The following is a 15249-nucleotide window of genomic DNA, read 5'->3' as shown; positions in this document are numbered from 1 at the left end:
AATAATATATGCGGTTATGGCTTGCTTTGAAACTCTTTAGAGTGGGAACATTTTAGAGATTTCCCACTTGACCCATTATGTCGTCTGCAAAATAAATGATAAAACGTTCCTTTTTGGGTTTAAAGCTGCAATGAGTCTGGCACAAAGACACAACTAAACTGAACAAAAAAAGAAACACAACATGCAACAATTTCAAAGATTTTACAGTTCACATAAGGAAATTAGTCAATTGAAATTAATTTATTAGGCCCTAATCTATGATTTCAAATACCTGGGAATACAAATATGCATATGTTAGTCACAGATGGCTTCAATAAAACGTAGGAGAAAACCAGTCAGTATCTGGTGTGACTGCACGAGCTGCACGAGACATCTCCTTCGCATAGTTGATCAGGCTGTTGATTGTGGCCTGTGAATGTTGCCCCATTCCTCTTCAATGGCTGTGTAAAGTTTCTGGATATTGGCTAGAACTTAAATGCTGTTGTACGTGTCGATCCAGAGCATCCCAAACATGCTCATTAGGTGACATGTCTGAGTATGCAGGCCATTTTCAGCTTCCAGGAATTTTGTACAGACCCTTGCAACATTGGGCCGTGCATTATCATGCTGACATGAGGTGATGGTGGCGTTGTCTGTTGCTTATGCCTTCCCATACTATAACCAATGTTCCCTCTTAAGCCGCACACCTCCTCCAGGACTTCCACGCTGAAGAAATGCCAGGCCGCGCAGAGAAAGACTTCATTGAGTTCGCCCCATTAATTTGTACTATATAGATGTTTTTTTCTGTTAGCGAATCAATATCATAGCAGCCCCTTTTTCAATACAAAAAAAAAAATCTAGCTGCAAAATTCAGTCTGACTTTGTTCTAGGCAGAGCCAAAGCGCAAAAGTGTAGAATTCTATTGGCAGGTAGCCCACGAGTGGGCTTTCAATCACCCGTGAGTTACTGCATGTTTCAGAGCAGAGTGTGTGCACATTTATTGATATTCTTTGCTAGTTAGCGAGTAATTAGCCCAATTATGAATAAGTATAGGTCAGCAATGGGGAGTTGATGCTTCCTACAAGAGCACAAAATGTGTAAGCTACATTTCAAGCTGTCTTTGAAAAGCCAGTCAGGTATAAAGCTTATGTCTTAATTAAAGGGGCAGTGTAGTATTTTCAGAGGCTTAAATATGCAAATCAGCAGAGGGGTAGCCTACATTATCTAATTCTCTATGGTAATAATAATTAATTTTATTTTGAAGTGGTTTCTTGCATCATACAATGTACAGTCACCTATTTGGCCCATGGTGTTACAGACCAAGTAAAAAAACATTCAAGCCCTTCATAATGTAAACTTTTTACATTTTTTAAAGTCTCATGCAATGTATGCCAGCATTGAACACCACATGTAGGCTACAGTGCCTTGCGAAAGTATTCGGCCCCCTTGAACTTTGCGACCTTTTGCCACATTTCAGGCTTCAAACATAAAGATATAAAACTGTATTTTTTTTGTGAAGAATCAACAACAAGTGGGACACAATCATGAAGTGGAACGACATTTATTGGATATTTCAAACTTTTTTTTAACAAATCAAAAACTGAAAAATTGGGCGTGCAAAATTATTCAGCCCCTTTACTTTCAGTGCAGCAAACTCTCTCCAGAAGTTCAGTGAGGATCTTTGAATGATCCAATGTTGACCTAAATGACTAATGATGATAAATACAATCCACCTGTGTGTAATCAAGTCTCCGTATAAATGCACCTGCACTGTGATAGTCTCAGAGGTCCGTTAAAAGCGCAGAGAGCATCATGAAGAACAAGGAACACACCAGGCAGGTCCGAGATACTGTTGTGAAGAAGTTTAAAGCCGGATTTGGATACAAAAAGATTTCCCAAGCTTTAAACATCCCAAGGATCACTGTGCAAGCGATAATATTGAAATGGAAGGAGTATCAGACCACTGCAAATCTACCAAGACCTGGCCGTCCCTCTAAACTTTCAGCTCATACAAGGAGAAGACTGATCAGAGATGCAGCCAAGAGGCCCATGATCACTCTGGATGAACTGCAGAGATCTACAGCTGAGGTGGGAGACTGTCCATAGGACAACAATCAGTCGTATATTGCACAAATCTGGCCTTTATGGAAGAGTGGCAAGAAGAAAGCCATTTCTTAAAGATATCCATAAAAAGTGTAGTTTAAAGTTTGCCACAAGCCACCTGGGAGACACACCAAACATGTGGAAGAAGGTGCTCTGGTCAGATGAAACCAAAATGGAACTTTTTGGCAACAATGCAAAATGTTATGTTTGGCGTAAAAGCAACACAGCTCACACCCTGAACACACCATCCCCACTGTCAAACATGGTGGTGGCAGCATCAAGGTTTGGGCCTGCTTTTCTTCAGCAGGGACAGGGAAGATGGTTAAAATTGATGGGAAGATGGATGGAGCCAAATACAGGACCATTCTGGAAGAAAACCTGATGGAGTCTGCAAAAGACCTGAGACTGGGACGGAGATGTGTCTTCCAACAAGACAATGATCCAAAACATAAAGCAAAATCTACAATGGAATGGTTCAAAAATAAACATATCCAGGTGTTAGAATGGCCAAGTCAAAGTCCAGACCTGAATCCAATCGAGAATCTGTGGAAAGAACTGAAAACTGCTGTTCACAAATGCTCTCCATCCAACCTCACTGAGCTCGAGCTGTTTTGCAAGGAGGAATGGGAAAACATTTCAGTCTCTCGATGTGCAAAACTGATAGAGACATACCCCAAGCGACTTACAGCTGTAATCGCAGCAAAAGGTGGCGCTACAAAGTATTAACTTAAGGGGGCTGAATAATTTTGCACGCCCAATTTTTCAGTTTTTGATTTGTTAAAAAAGTTTGAAATATCCAATAAATGTTGTTCCACTTCATGATTGTGTCCCACTTGTTGTTGATTCTTCACAAAAAAATACAGTTTTATATCTTTGTTTGAAGCCTGAAATGTGGCAAAAGGTCGCAAAGTTCAAGGGGGCCGAATACTTTCGCAAGGCACTGTATGTGAAAATGTTATGGGATTTGCTCCATTGGTTTTGTTGGTATGCATACATTATGCTTGATAGCCACAATAGTCTATTGGCTACAGTCTATTGATAGTCTATTGGCTACTGTCTAAAACTGTAGGGGTACAGCCTCAGTGGTCTCTGTAAACGTGCACTGGAAGTTCATGCAACGGTCATGGTGCACTCTGTTCACAATGTTGACATCAGCAAATTGCTCGCCCACATGATGCCAAACACGCTATCTGCCCAGTACAGTTGAAACCAGGATTAATCCGTGAAGAGCACACTTCTTCAGTGTGCCAGTGGCCACCAACGGTGAGAATCTTCCCACTGAATGCCGAACTTGCAGTCAGGTCAAGACCCTGGTGAGGACAACAAGCACGCAGATGTACTTTCCCGGGATTATTTCTGACAGTTTGTGGAGAAATTCTTCGCTTGTCCAAACCCAGTTTCATCAGCTGTCCAGGTGGCTGGTCTCAGACGATCCCGCAGGTGAAAAAGCTGGATGTGGTGGTCCTGGGCTGGAGTGGTTGTGAAGCCAGTTGGACGTACAGCCAAATTCTCTAAAATTACATTGGAGGCAGCTTATGGTAGAGAAATGAACATTAAATTATGTGGCAACGGCTCTGGTGAACAGTCCTACAGTCAGCATGCCAGTTGTGTGACACAACTGCACATTTTAGAGTGGCCTTTTATTGTCCCCAGCACAAGGTGCACCTGTGTAATGATCATGCTGTTTTAATCAGCTCCTGATATCACATACCTGTCAGGTGGATGGATTATCTTGGCAAAGGAGAAATGCTTACCAACAGGGATGTAAACAAGTTTCTGCACATTTTAGAGATGCTTTTTGTGCGACTGGAACATTTCTGGGATATTTTATTTCAGCTCATGAAACATGGGACCAGCACTTAACATGTTGCATTTATATTTTACATCCACTACCACCACTGCTTGTAAAGTGTAATGACCATACAATACCCACTCGTACTGTTGAGTCATTTCAGCAAACCATGACCCATCATCGCAGATTTTTCTGAAATTGTTTCTGTAGTTAGAAACAAGTAAGATTGACATTCCTGAAACATTATTTTGTATACTTCTTTGAAAATCTGAAAATGTAAGCTAATTGATTGCATCCATATTGGCCATTTTAACTTTATAGGATTCAAATAAGTTCAATAAATATAGTACCCTACATCTGATTTGGACAAAACTTCTTTCTACCAATGAATAAGATGAGGGATCCCCCCGCAAAACCCCATGCCAATCCCACCCCAACAACCAGTATACAGTATCAGTTCTCTGACAAGTAGTGTGATGCTGGGGCTTGGAGAATTTTTGCTTCATACCCTGTTCAGAGACATTAGCAATTGATGTCCCTTGCATTATTTACCATGAAGTAGTTTGAAAGTATCAGGTTTTGACCACTAGATGCCGCTGTTCCTGCTATACCACCACATCTTTTGCGCTGGTCTCTTGTTTTTTATCAACTAGATCACAACATTTCCTTTGCAACTTTGAGTAGGAAACTAAGATTTGGCTCATGATGAAAGTAAATTGTGGTCATCCTCACAATTTGAACCAGTCCTCCATAAAAGCAAATGTCACCATGAGGCCAACGGTGACTTTCTAAAACAGTTAGTTTAATGGCTGTGTTTGGGGGCGGCAATTAGCCTCGTGGTTAGAGCATTGGGCCAGTAACCGAAAGGTTGCTAGATCGAATCCCCGAGCTGACAAGGTAAAAATCTGTCGGTCTGCAGTTAACCCACTGTTCCTAGGCTGTCATTGTAAATAAGAATTTGTTCTTAACTGACTTGCCTAGTAAAATAAAGGTTAAATGAATAAATGGGATAACTGAGGATGGATCAACATTGTAGTTACTCCACAATACTAACAAAAATTACAGAATGAAAAGCATGAAGCCTGTACAAAATAAAATATTCCTAAATATGCATCCTGTTTGCAATCAAATGTGGCAAAGAAATTAACTTTTAGTCCTGAATACAAAGCTTTATGTTTGGGGCACATCCAACACAACAACACATCACTGAGAATCACTCTTCATATTTTCAAGCCTGGTGGTGGCTGCATCATGTTAAGGGGATGCTTGTCATCGGCAAGCACTAGGACGTTTATTAGGATTAAAAGAAACAATAGAACCAGATATTCCCTCTAGGATTTTGTGCTTGGCTATCTGCTTTCCAACAGACACTGGGAGATAAATTCACCTTTCAGCAGTGCGATTACCTAAAACACAAGGCCAAATATACACTGGAGTTGCTTACCAAGACATTGAATGTTCCTGAGTGGCCTAGTTACAGTTTTGACCTAAATTGGCTTGAAAATCAATGGTCAACAACCAACTTGACACAGCTTGAATCTTTTGAAATAATGAACATGCAAATATTGTACAATCCATGTGTGCAAAGCTCTTAGACTTACCCAGAAAGACTCACAGCTCTAATCATTGCCAAAGGTTGTTCCAACATGTATTGAATCATGGGTTTGACTACTTATCTATTCAAGATATATTTATTTTATTTTCCATCAATTAAAAAAATAAAAACTTTGGCATTCAAGTATATTGTGTACGGTCATTGACAATTAAATCCATTTTAATCCCATTTTGTAACACCATTTTTGGGGGAAATGGTTGAGGGTGTGAATACTTTCTGAAGGCACTGTATTATTGCACACTGAGTCCATGCAACATTTTTACTTATGCTTGCCATAACAAATGTGTTGAATACTTATTGACTCAAGACATATCAGCTTTTCATTTTTTATTAATTGGTAAAAATGTCTACATAAATCCACTTTGACATTGTGACACAATCACAATTTAATCAATTTTAAAGTCTGGCTGTAACACAGAATATGGAAAAAGTCAAGGCGTGTGAATGCTTTCTGAAGGCACTATCTGAATCCTATAATTTAAAATGGTAAATATGGGTGCACTCACTTGGCTTAATTTCTCCGAAGTGTTTCAACAGTAACTACAGAAACGATCATATAAGATGGTTTCTGTCAATCCCCATGTGCTTTTTGAGGTGGAATGACCCTAGTGTGAGCCAGGCCAGACTGGTTTTTATTTCACTGACGTGTTTTGATGGTGTTTGTCTGTCTGTCCATCTTGCAGGCTTCATCGCAGCAGCTGAAATTCACAACCTCCGATTCATGTGACCGAATCAAGGACGAGTTCCAGTTCCTCCAAGCACAATACCACAGGTATCCATTTAGCACTGTTTCTCACACAAACCCTTCAACCAAGGCTTATCTGAGGGAACCAGGGTTTAAGATACTAAACCTGTCTGCTATTTGTGAATACTCTGAGCATAACCATATCTCTGTAGGTGAGTGTACATATTAGAACACTTGAATTCTATTCTGCTATGAGTTACGTTGCGTAAGTATACAGTGTGCAGTACTAGAGTACACTGCTGCACATGGTTCTGTGCAAAAGCCCACTGGAATAACCTACATGATTAGAATATCAAATAAATCACAGCAAGACTAATACATTTTATTTCGCCCCACCGTTAAACCCCCTTCAGAAGCAGATGGAAGCAGGTGAAAGAATACGTATTCTAGGAGTGTGCTGTTGCTCCAGAGGAGAAGACATGAAAATAGGACATATGTTTTAAGAGTAGACCAATGGATGTGTGTGTCAGTTCTATTTAGAACCCTAGTCTAGAACTTTGTTCTCTTTCATGTAATAGAAAGCACTGTTATTGATGTCCTGCTATAACCACAACCTAACAAAATTGGCAATTGCTAGATGGCACAAGGTCATTTATTTGACCTGGATTGAGATGTACCAGAGAGTACAGTGTATTGCTCTGTTTGATTCATGACTAAATGTGTGGAGTTCGTGGATCTCATGGTACCCAAGGAAGGTTTCCGCTTTATGGATTTCTAGCCTTTGAAGCAGCAGGGCTACAACTGCCTCTGATTCCCTCCCTCTATTTACCTGTGGTATAGGAACTAGGAAGTGTATTGGCTGAGGATTTCTTTCCTCCCTGTTCTATTGAGCTTCATCAGAGGAGAGGCAGATAAAAGCCTGCATGTTTGTTCATTGTGTGAAATTTCTGTCTCTGATCATCAGTCCATTCCTAGTGTAGTAGGAACACCTCAGAGCCTGGGCTTTGGTGTGTAATTCCCTAGACAACCCACCGTTTAACCCCCTTCAGAAGCAGTTGAAAGAATACCTTTTCTCTACACCGTATTCAGAGCTTGCATACACGCTGCCTAATGACTTGAGCCGAGGAGCCATAGACGAGGCTTTGTAGAAGGCTGCGTTCAGCCCTTTTAGGGAAATGTTCTGCAGGTGGTCTCCTGAGCATAGTAGTGAGCATTGTAACTGTCCCCCCCCCCCCCCCCCTCACATGCATAAATAGATCAGGGAATACATAAATCAAAATAAAGATGACAGCAGGAGCGATTTAGAGGCGGAAGGAGCGGCAATAAAACTCCATCAAAGTGTCGTTTGAGAGCGTCTCTCCGAGCCCCCGGGCCACCTCCACCAATCACAGGCGCACAAAGACAATCACAATCCGATCTCAGGTAGGGTGGCAGCAGGGGAGGCCGGTTGTCATGACAACCAACCCCTGTGTTTGCGCACGCGCTGCTGACGATATTATTATTATTTTTAGGAGGAAAAAGCGATTTGGCTAAGTGAAGGCTGCAGGCGAAAGAGGAGTAGAGACGGATGGAGGGAGGGAGAGAGCTGTCTGAATGAAATGCGCCCCCCTGAGCACTTGTTTGGTCAGAGAATCTGAGGACTGCTGTTGAATTGTAATGAGGTTTATTCTTTAAAGGAAAATATTTGTTTGTAAAAAATAACTCAGTTTTAAATGTAAATGGCATAGGACCGAGAAGGGTCCAGACACCTGTTTGTTTTGGTGATTTCACTTGTTTGTGATAGACTTACCACAAACAACGAATCACTTCCTCATTCTCGAGTTGTGCGGTATGAGGGCCCTGAAATAACATGAACAAAAACAAATGCCTCCTTTTCGAAAACTGCAAAGCTCTCAGTGTATTGTCATTCTGAATCTCATCTCTAATCATCTAGTCCCCTATGCAGAAGTCCAGACCGGGTTTGTCCTTATAGTATAAACTTATGTTTATCAAAAACAAGTGAAATCACAAAGGAGTCCGGACCCATCTATAATATGGCATATACATCAAAAATAGAGATTTGGTTGTAAAAAAATAAATAATAAAGAATCATTTAACCTTTTCACTTTGGGCTGAGTTAACAGCGCCGCTGATATGATCCCATTTGCATCAACTATTTTTCCATGTCAGTGACGGAGTCAGCGGTGGCTATGAGCAGCATTTTCCCAGTTGGGGACAATGATGAGGATTCGCCACAGCTAACGCTCTGCCTAATTTGAGTCTTCATTCACAGTGACGCTGACGGCACAGATCTAGATCCCAAAAACAATCTTAACGTAAACACACCATTATAAACCCTGGTCTGATATTCCGAACTGCTTCCTCCTGGTTAATGTGGATCCACTGGAACGCTCTACAGAGGGGGATGTCAACACTGGCGCCATTCCAATATGAAAGCTTGTGATAAGTGGTGTGACAGTAGAGGCTTGGCCTCCTTTGTCCTGTCACGTCCTGTAACTTTTGCAGCGAGCGCTGTGACATGATTACAGCTAATGGCTGTCTGCGACACAGAGCAGAGCTGCACATCCACGTCATCCACCAACCGTCCGCTTTTTATAGGCAGGACATTTAAATCACTCTGGGAATACGTATGGGTATTTTACTAGGGTTTATTTGGGAGGCTTTTTTTCTCTTGGTGGATTGACACCTTGTAAGATCCGATGAGGGAAGGATGAAGTCATTTCCTGTCTTCCTGAAGAGGTATGAGTGATGCTTCCTGGAGCCTAAATATTTTCTATTTTGATCTCTTCTCTGCAGTTTGAAGCTGGAGTGTGACAAGCTGGCCAGTGAGAAGTCTGAGATGCAACGTCATTATATCATGGTGAGTTTTTTTTTTGTGTTTGTGTCTCGCTGTGTGTGTGTTTGCCTGTGTCAGCCTGTGTGTGTGCTACTGGGAGTGACCCTGCTCTGTCAATGTCACTTTTTAAAAGGACATTCTACTCAAATGCATTAAAATGTAATGATGACACCATCTGAAATATAACTGATGTGTCTGTGCGCTCATGTGTGCAGATATGCAGATATACAGATATACACTGAGTACAAAATATTAGGAACTGTTCTTTCCATGGCGTAGACTGACGAGGTGAATCCAGGTGAAAGCTATATGACCCCTTGTTGATGTCAAATCACTTCAATCAGTGTAGATGAAGGGGAGGAGACGGGTTAAAGAAGGATTGTTAAGCCTTGAGACAATTGAGACAGGTGTGTGTATGGGTGCCATTCAGATGGTAAATGGGTATGACAAAAGGTTTAATTAAGTGCCTTTGAATGGGGTATAGTAGTAGGTGCCTGGCGCACTGGATTGAGTGTGTGAAGAACTGCAACGCTGCTGGGTTTTTCACGTTCCACAGTTTCCTGTGTGTATCAAGAATGGTCCACTCTCCAAAGGACATCCAGCCAGTGGTCGAAAACAGGTCATTGATGAAAGAGGACAACGGAGGCTGACACACATTGTGCAGAGCAACGGATGGGCTACAGTTAGTCAACTGACAGTCCAGTACAACATTGGTGCCCAAAGACCCATAAAACAATGCTCAACTCGTCGTACCTTGACACAAATGGGGTATGGCAGCCGATGACCTTAGCATTCAACTATTTTCAGCAAAAAAACAAAACTGCGGTTCCAGTGGGCTATGGAACGAAAACACTGGAGAATTGGAAAACATTGCCTGGTCTGATGAGTCCCGGGTTCCTGCTCTTTCAAGCTGATGGGAGGATTAGGGTATGGACAAAACCACATGAGTACTGTACATGCATCCATTATGCCATGTTTTGACATTGCAGGCTGCTGTTTTCATGGCACTCATTGGGAGCCTTGAGCAATGTTTGAATGCCACAGGTAGGGCTGGGCCATATGACGATACATATCGTGTGACGATAGAAAAACGTCTATCGTTTCATATTATGCTCTATCGTTTATTTCGTGGTGTTGCAAATCACACTCTTTACAGCAATATTTTTTGTCAATTGGATTTCGCTTTGCGTTTTTCACACGTGCCATGTGGAAGGAAATTTGCAACAGAAACAAACATGGAGGAGAGTGAACGTGACACAGAGCACAGAGACACTGAGCTCTTACCTAAAAGAGGGGCTACTTCGGTCGCATGGGCGTGGTTTGGGTATGAAAAGTCTGACACGGACCAGAAAACCAAAATTTCCCGCAGGCCGGTCGCGACAACAGGCTCAAACACCACTAACCTCTTTTACCGCCTACGCAAGAATCATGTGAAACAGTACGGAGAGAGTACGGATGAGACCCAAAAAAGTACAGTTGAGTGCTCAAAACAAACCCCCTACTTGCAAGAGGCTTTTGCCCGCGTCACACCATTTGGCAAAGAATCACGAAGATAGAAGGAGATAACAGCCTCCGTTACAACTTACATCTGCAAAGACATGGCCCCAGTTTACACGGTCGAGAAACGGACGTTTCGTGAGTTGATGCTAATACTCGACCCAAGGTACCAAATGCAAATACCTTGTATTTGTTGAGTATAATTCAAAATGTAATAAGAAATAGGCCTTTACATGTGGTCGTTTTATATAAATTATTTATTCATTGAATTTACAGAAAATGTGTATATCGTGTTATGTATCGTTATCGGGATATGAAATTACCGATATCGGGATATGAGATTTTGGCCATATCGCCCAGCCCTAGCCACAGGATATCTGAACATCATTGCCAATCAGGTGCATCCCTCTGCAAATTGTTTTGTTTTTTTTCGTCTCAGGGAAGCTCATCTGCGTGCTTGTCGTCCTCACCAGAGTCTTGACCTGACTGCAGACTGCTGGAAAAGTGTGCTCTTCATGGATGAATCCCGGTTTCAACTGTACTGGGCTGATGGCAGACGGTGTGTATGTCATCATGTGGACAAGCGGTTTGCTGATGTCAACGTTGTGAACAGAGTGCCCCGTGGTGGTGGGTTTATGTTATGGGAAGGCATAAGCTAAGGACAATGAACACACTTGCATTTTATCGATGGCAATTTGAATGCACAGTTACCGTGACGAGTAACTGAGGACAATAGTCGTGCCATTCATCCGCTGCCATCACCTCATGTTTTAGCACGATAATGCACGGCCCTCTGTTGCAAGGATCTGTACACAATTCCTGGAAGCTGAAAATGTCCCAGTTCTTCCATGACCTGCATACTCACCAGATATGTCACCCATTGAGCATGTTTGGGATGCTCTGGATCGACACGTACGACAGTGTTTCCGCCAATATCCAGCAACTTCACACAGCCATTGAAGAGGAGTGGGACAACATTTCACAGGCCACAATCAACAGTCTGATCAACTCTATGTGAAGGAGATGTGTCATTCTGCATGAGCCAAATACAGATGCATATCTATATTCCTAGTCATGTGAAATGATTAGGGCCTATTTCATTTAAAATGACTGATTTCTTTATATGAACTGTTTTAAATGTTTGTTCTGTGTATATTTGGGGCTCCGCTGCTAAATGAATATAGGGGAAAGTGCATTCATACCACCTACCACCACCTCTACAGGCAGCAGGATGTTTAACACTGCAACAATGTGTCAACAAAACATATTTTCACCTTTTATTCTAAGACATTTTTTTACAACAGGTCATTGAATTTGGCACCATTTTAGTCTAGCAACTACAACATACAGCAATATTGAAAATACCATCTCGCTCTTTTACCTTTGTCTCCTATCTACTCTCCCACCCCTTTCCTCTCTAGCCCTGTGCCCATCTCTCTTTTTTCCATGTCATTGTTCTCAGTCTTTCTGTCTCTCTCCTTCTTCTTATAATTTTTCCTCTAGTCTCATCTGTGGTCCTTTTGTCTCTGGTGTTGTCATCCTCTCTCTCTTCTCTTCCCCCCAACACATACTCTCCACCTCTAGCTAATCTCATTGTCTCTGGCAAGGCCCGTGTAGCTGTCTGATTCTGTCTCTAATTGATCCGTTGACTGGCTTAATCTCATCTAATCTGTGCAGCGCTGCACTCGTATCCATCAGCGGATCAGTGTGTGTGTAGCCCCAGCCTGGTCCACCCTCCCTTAATTGCCTATCGGGTTCCCCTGCTTTGCCGGCTGCTATCGCCAGCACCTCAATTTCCCCAGCACCATAATTGCTTTAGGGACGTGCAGTTTCGGCTGGACAGCCTGTACTCCCCGTCGCGCGCGTGCATGTTTTTGAACGCTGGAGCCTGTGCCCTCACAGACAGAGCTGGTGATTTAACAGGGCTAATGCTGAGCCACTGGCCTGCTCATTAACACCGAACACTCACACACACCATCCCTTTCCGTCTCACAGCGACACAGGAGGACAACGGGGTGGGTGTGTGTGCGAAGGGTTTTACCTGGTGTAACAGTAATGACATGATCCATGAGAACCAGGAGATGGCTCCTGTAGATGGCTCTGTGGGACAGAAGGAAATGCATATAGCTAAACAATCTGTCTACACTTTACAGGACATAATGGAGTTTCCCTCTTTCTGTTATTATACTGTATAACAACTCCTCATCTTCCTTCTGCTTTACAGTACTATGAGATGTCCTATGGGCTGAACATCGAAATGCACAAGCAGGTAAGTCTCTGTCTATGTTAATAGGAAACCCTTCTTCAGCAGTGCTGTCGGAGATGGGAATTGGTTCTTATCATCATGCCCCCTGTAGACAGACAGTGAAACATCTCTCTCTGGCATCGCTGAGAAAACATCCCTATTCAGAGGGATTGTTCTAAAGGAAGGAGCAGTACAGTACTGCGCAGGGTAAAGCTCTAGTCTTTGTATATTACTACATGGACAGTGAAGAGTAGCATACTGCTGTCTAAGGGGTTATCTGGTGCCTCTAGATCGGGAGGGTTTTGTTGGGAGGTGGGGGTGGTAATTTATGGGCCGGCTACTGGGGGAGAGCGATGGGCCTCTGTGGACCCGGCCTTATCTGTGACCTTGTCTGGCGCGCTAAAAGATTGACGGCTCCTCCCTGACAGCCACACCGGCAGCAAAGAACACGCAGTGAAAAATCTAGTCGCGCACACACGCTCGAGAACATACAAGCTCATACACACACAGCCCCCCTGCTCTGCCTCATGAGTACAATTCATCACCCCTACTCCTTTATCTGGCGGGGATGAAATATTTAGAAAATATGGGGGGGGGATCCCCAATTATGTTAGCGCGTGTGTGTGCATGCTTTGTGTGCATGTGTGTGTGACTGAGTGCAGATGAACTGCGGCAGCATTAGAGGGTTGAAATTGAAGGGGATGTGTAGAACTGAATGTCGAGGAGAATTCACGCCTGCTCTTTCTCTCTCACTGTCTTCTCAATTTTTATATTTCTTCATTTCTATCTTTGTCTTTTTAATTTTTCTCTTTCTTTCTCATTTTCTTTCTTTCGTTCTCTCTTTCTCCTCCCCAAGCTTTCTCCTCCCCAAGCTTTCTCCTCCCCAAGCTTTCTCCTCCCCAAGCTTTCTCCTCCCCAAGCTTTCTCTTCTCTCCAGCTGAGGAGCTCCAGACAGTTTAGTCAGCTTGTACTGGGGATATATTGAAAAGGGGTTATTGTTTCTTCTTTGTCTCCCTCCACTTAAAAAAAATTCCCATCCCTGCCAGTTGCAAGACCCCCTCTCCGGTTAGCTTGAATGAATTGTTCTCCCACCTGACAGAACATTCGGCATTTCCTCTTACTTTCGTGTGTGTGCATCATATTCTTCCTCACATATAGAAAGAGGCACAAAATGCATTTTAAGAGGAGAGCGAGGTCAGTGTGCATGATGATGGAGTGATAAGTGTGGTGTTTTGTCTGGAATGGCGGTGCGTAGTAAATGAGTGTCTTCTCAGATATCACACTGAATTAGAAAGTAACACAATTAACACTACTCCATATTGGAGTTTGTTATGACAATTACTGCTGGAACGTAAAGTAATGTATATGTGTGCTTGTGAAGTGCTCTTTGGGAGGGTGGGGTGTATGTTGATGTGAGACTGAGGCGGTGTTAAATGAAGCTAAGGGCTTATGTGTTTTACCTCCTCAGGCTGAGATTGTGAAGAGATTGAACGGGATCTGTGCCCAAGTCCTCCCCTATCTGTCCCAGGAGGTAAGAACACCCTCTAACCCCTGACCCCTAACCCCACGTGGTGCCCTGCAGCCTGGAATGAGATCATTCTTATTTGACTCCTCTCCCCCATATATATCTCCATTCATCATTGCGAGCCCTGTAATGAAAGGGGCCAGAGCGCTCTGCTGTGATCCAGATAAGATATGCTAATTTGTGTCCATGACGAGATGACCCATTACAACATGGGAGTGGATCATTGATTCTCTATCAAAGCCCAGCCTTGTGTTAGTGACTTAATAATTGAATGGGTGAGGAGCACAGGGTCAGTGTTAGTAGTATTGAGCCATCTAACCCTCCTGCATGTGTGTGTGTTCCAGCACCAGCAGCAGGTCCTGGGAGCCATTGAGAGGGCCAAGCAGGTCACCCCTCCAGAGATGAACTCCATCATCCGGGTAGGCTGCTCCCTCCAGGATGTCCTCTATGGGTCTGACACTCATCACTATCTAGCTATCAATCCATCATTATGATGATGCATCTGATGCTCTGGGTTTTAATGGAGCTTTATGTTTGGTGCTTTACTTGATGATGATGATAAAAAGGTATTTGTCTGGAATTTGTCAAGGCCCAGTCATACATTTTGTGGAATGGATGTGCAGGTTTTTTTTTTTTTTTTTTTGTAAACTTAAATTTAACATTTTAATTCAGCAAATAAAGACTAATGGCATTGACAAAATGATTGGCACCAATGACCAAATGAAGCATTCAAAGACAAGAACACTCTCCCTACAATCAAACATGGGGGAGCTTTGATACTACTGTGGGGTTGCTTTGCTGCCCCTGGTCCTAAATGTGTGCAGGACCTCGTGAAATCAGTCAATTATCAATGTTATATGGAGTCCAATGTTGTTGTTTTTAAGTGTTTATAAACTGTGACGTTAAAGGTTGTTGGTCATCCAGCAACGACCCCAAACACACATCAAAAGCACCCTGGAATGGTTCAAGAAG

General features: G+C 42.8%; 1 protein-coding gene across 2 annotated transcripts in view; it reads left to right on the top strand.

The window, feature by feature from the left end:
* Window positions 1-15249, top strand: part of LOC110521466 (TLE family member 5) — a 40979-nt gene that overhangs the window by 21788 nt on the left and 3942 nt on the right. For both annotated transcript variants that reach the window (XM_021599037.3, XM_021599036.3), the window contains exons 2-6: window positions 6173-6261; window positions 8971-9034; window positions 12732-12776; window positions 14221-14283; window positions 14622-14696. In XM_021599037.3, coding sequence (XP_021454712.1) covers window positions 6173-6261; window positions 8971-9034; window positions 12732-12776; window positions 14221-14283; window positions 14622-14696 — 336 coding nt within the window. The remainder of the gene's footprint in view (window positions 1-6172; window positions 6262-8970; window positions 9035-12731; window positions 12777-14220; window positions 14284-14621; window positions 14697-15249) is intronic.

This window comes from Oncorhynchus mykiss, chromosome 4, assembly GCF_057628025.1.
Source record: "Oncorhynchus mykiss isolate SJ-2025 chromosome 4, ASM5762802v1, whole genome shotgun sequence".
Classification (NCBI taxonomy): Eukaryota; Metazoa; Chordata; class Actinopteri; order Salmoniformes; family Salmonidae; genus Oncorhynchus; species Oncorhynchus mykiss.
Note: the sequence above shows the minus strand (reverse complement) of the source record. Positions and strands in the feature narration are given on the sequence as shown.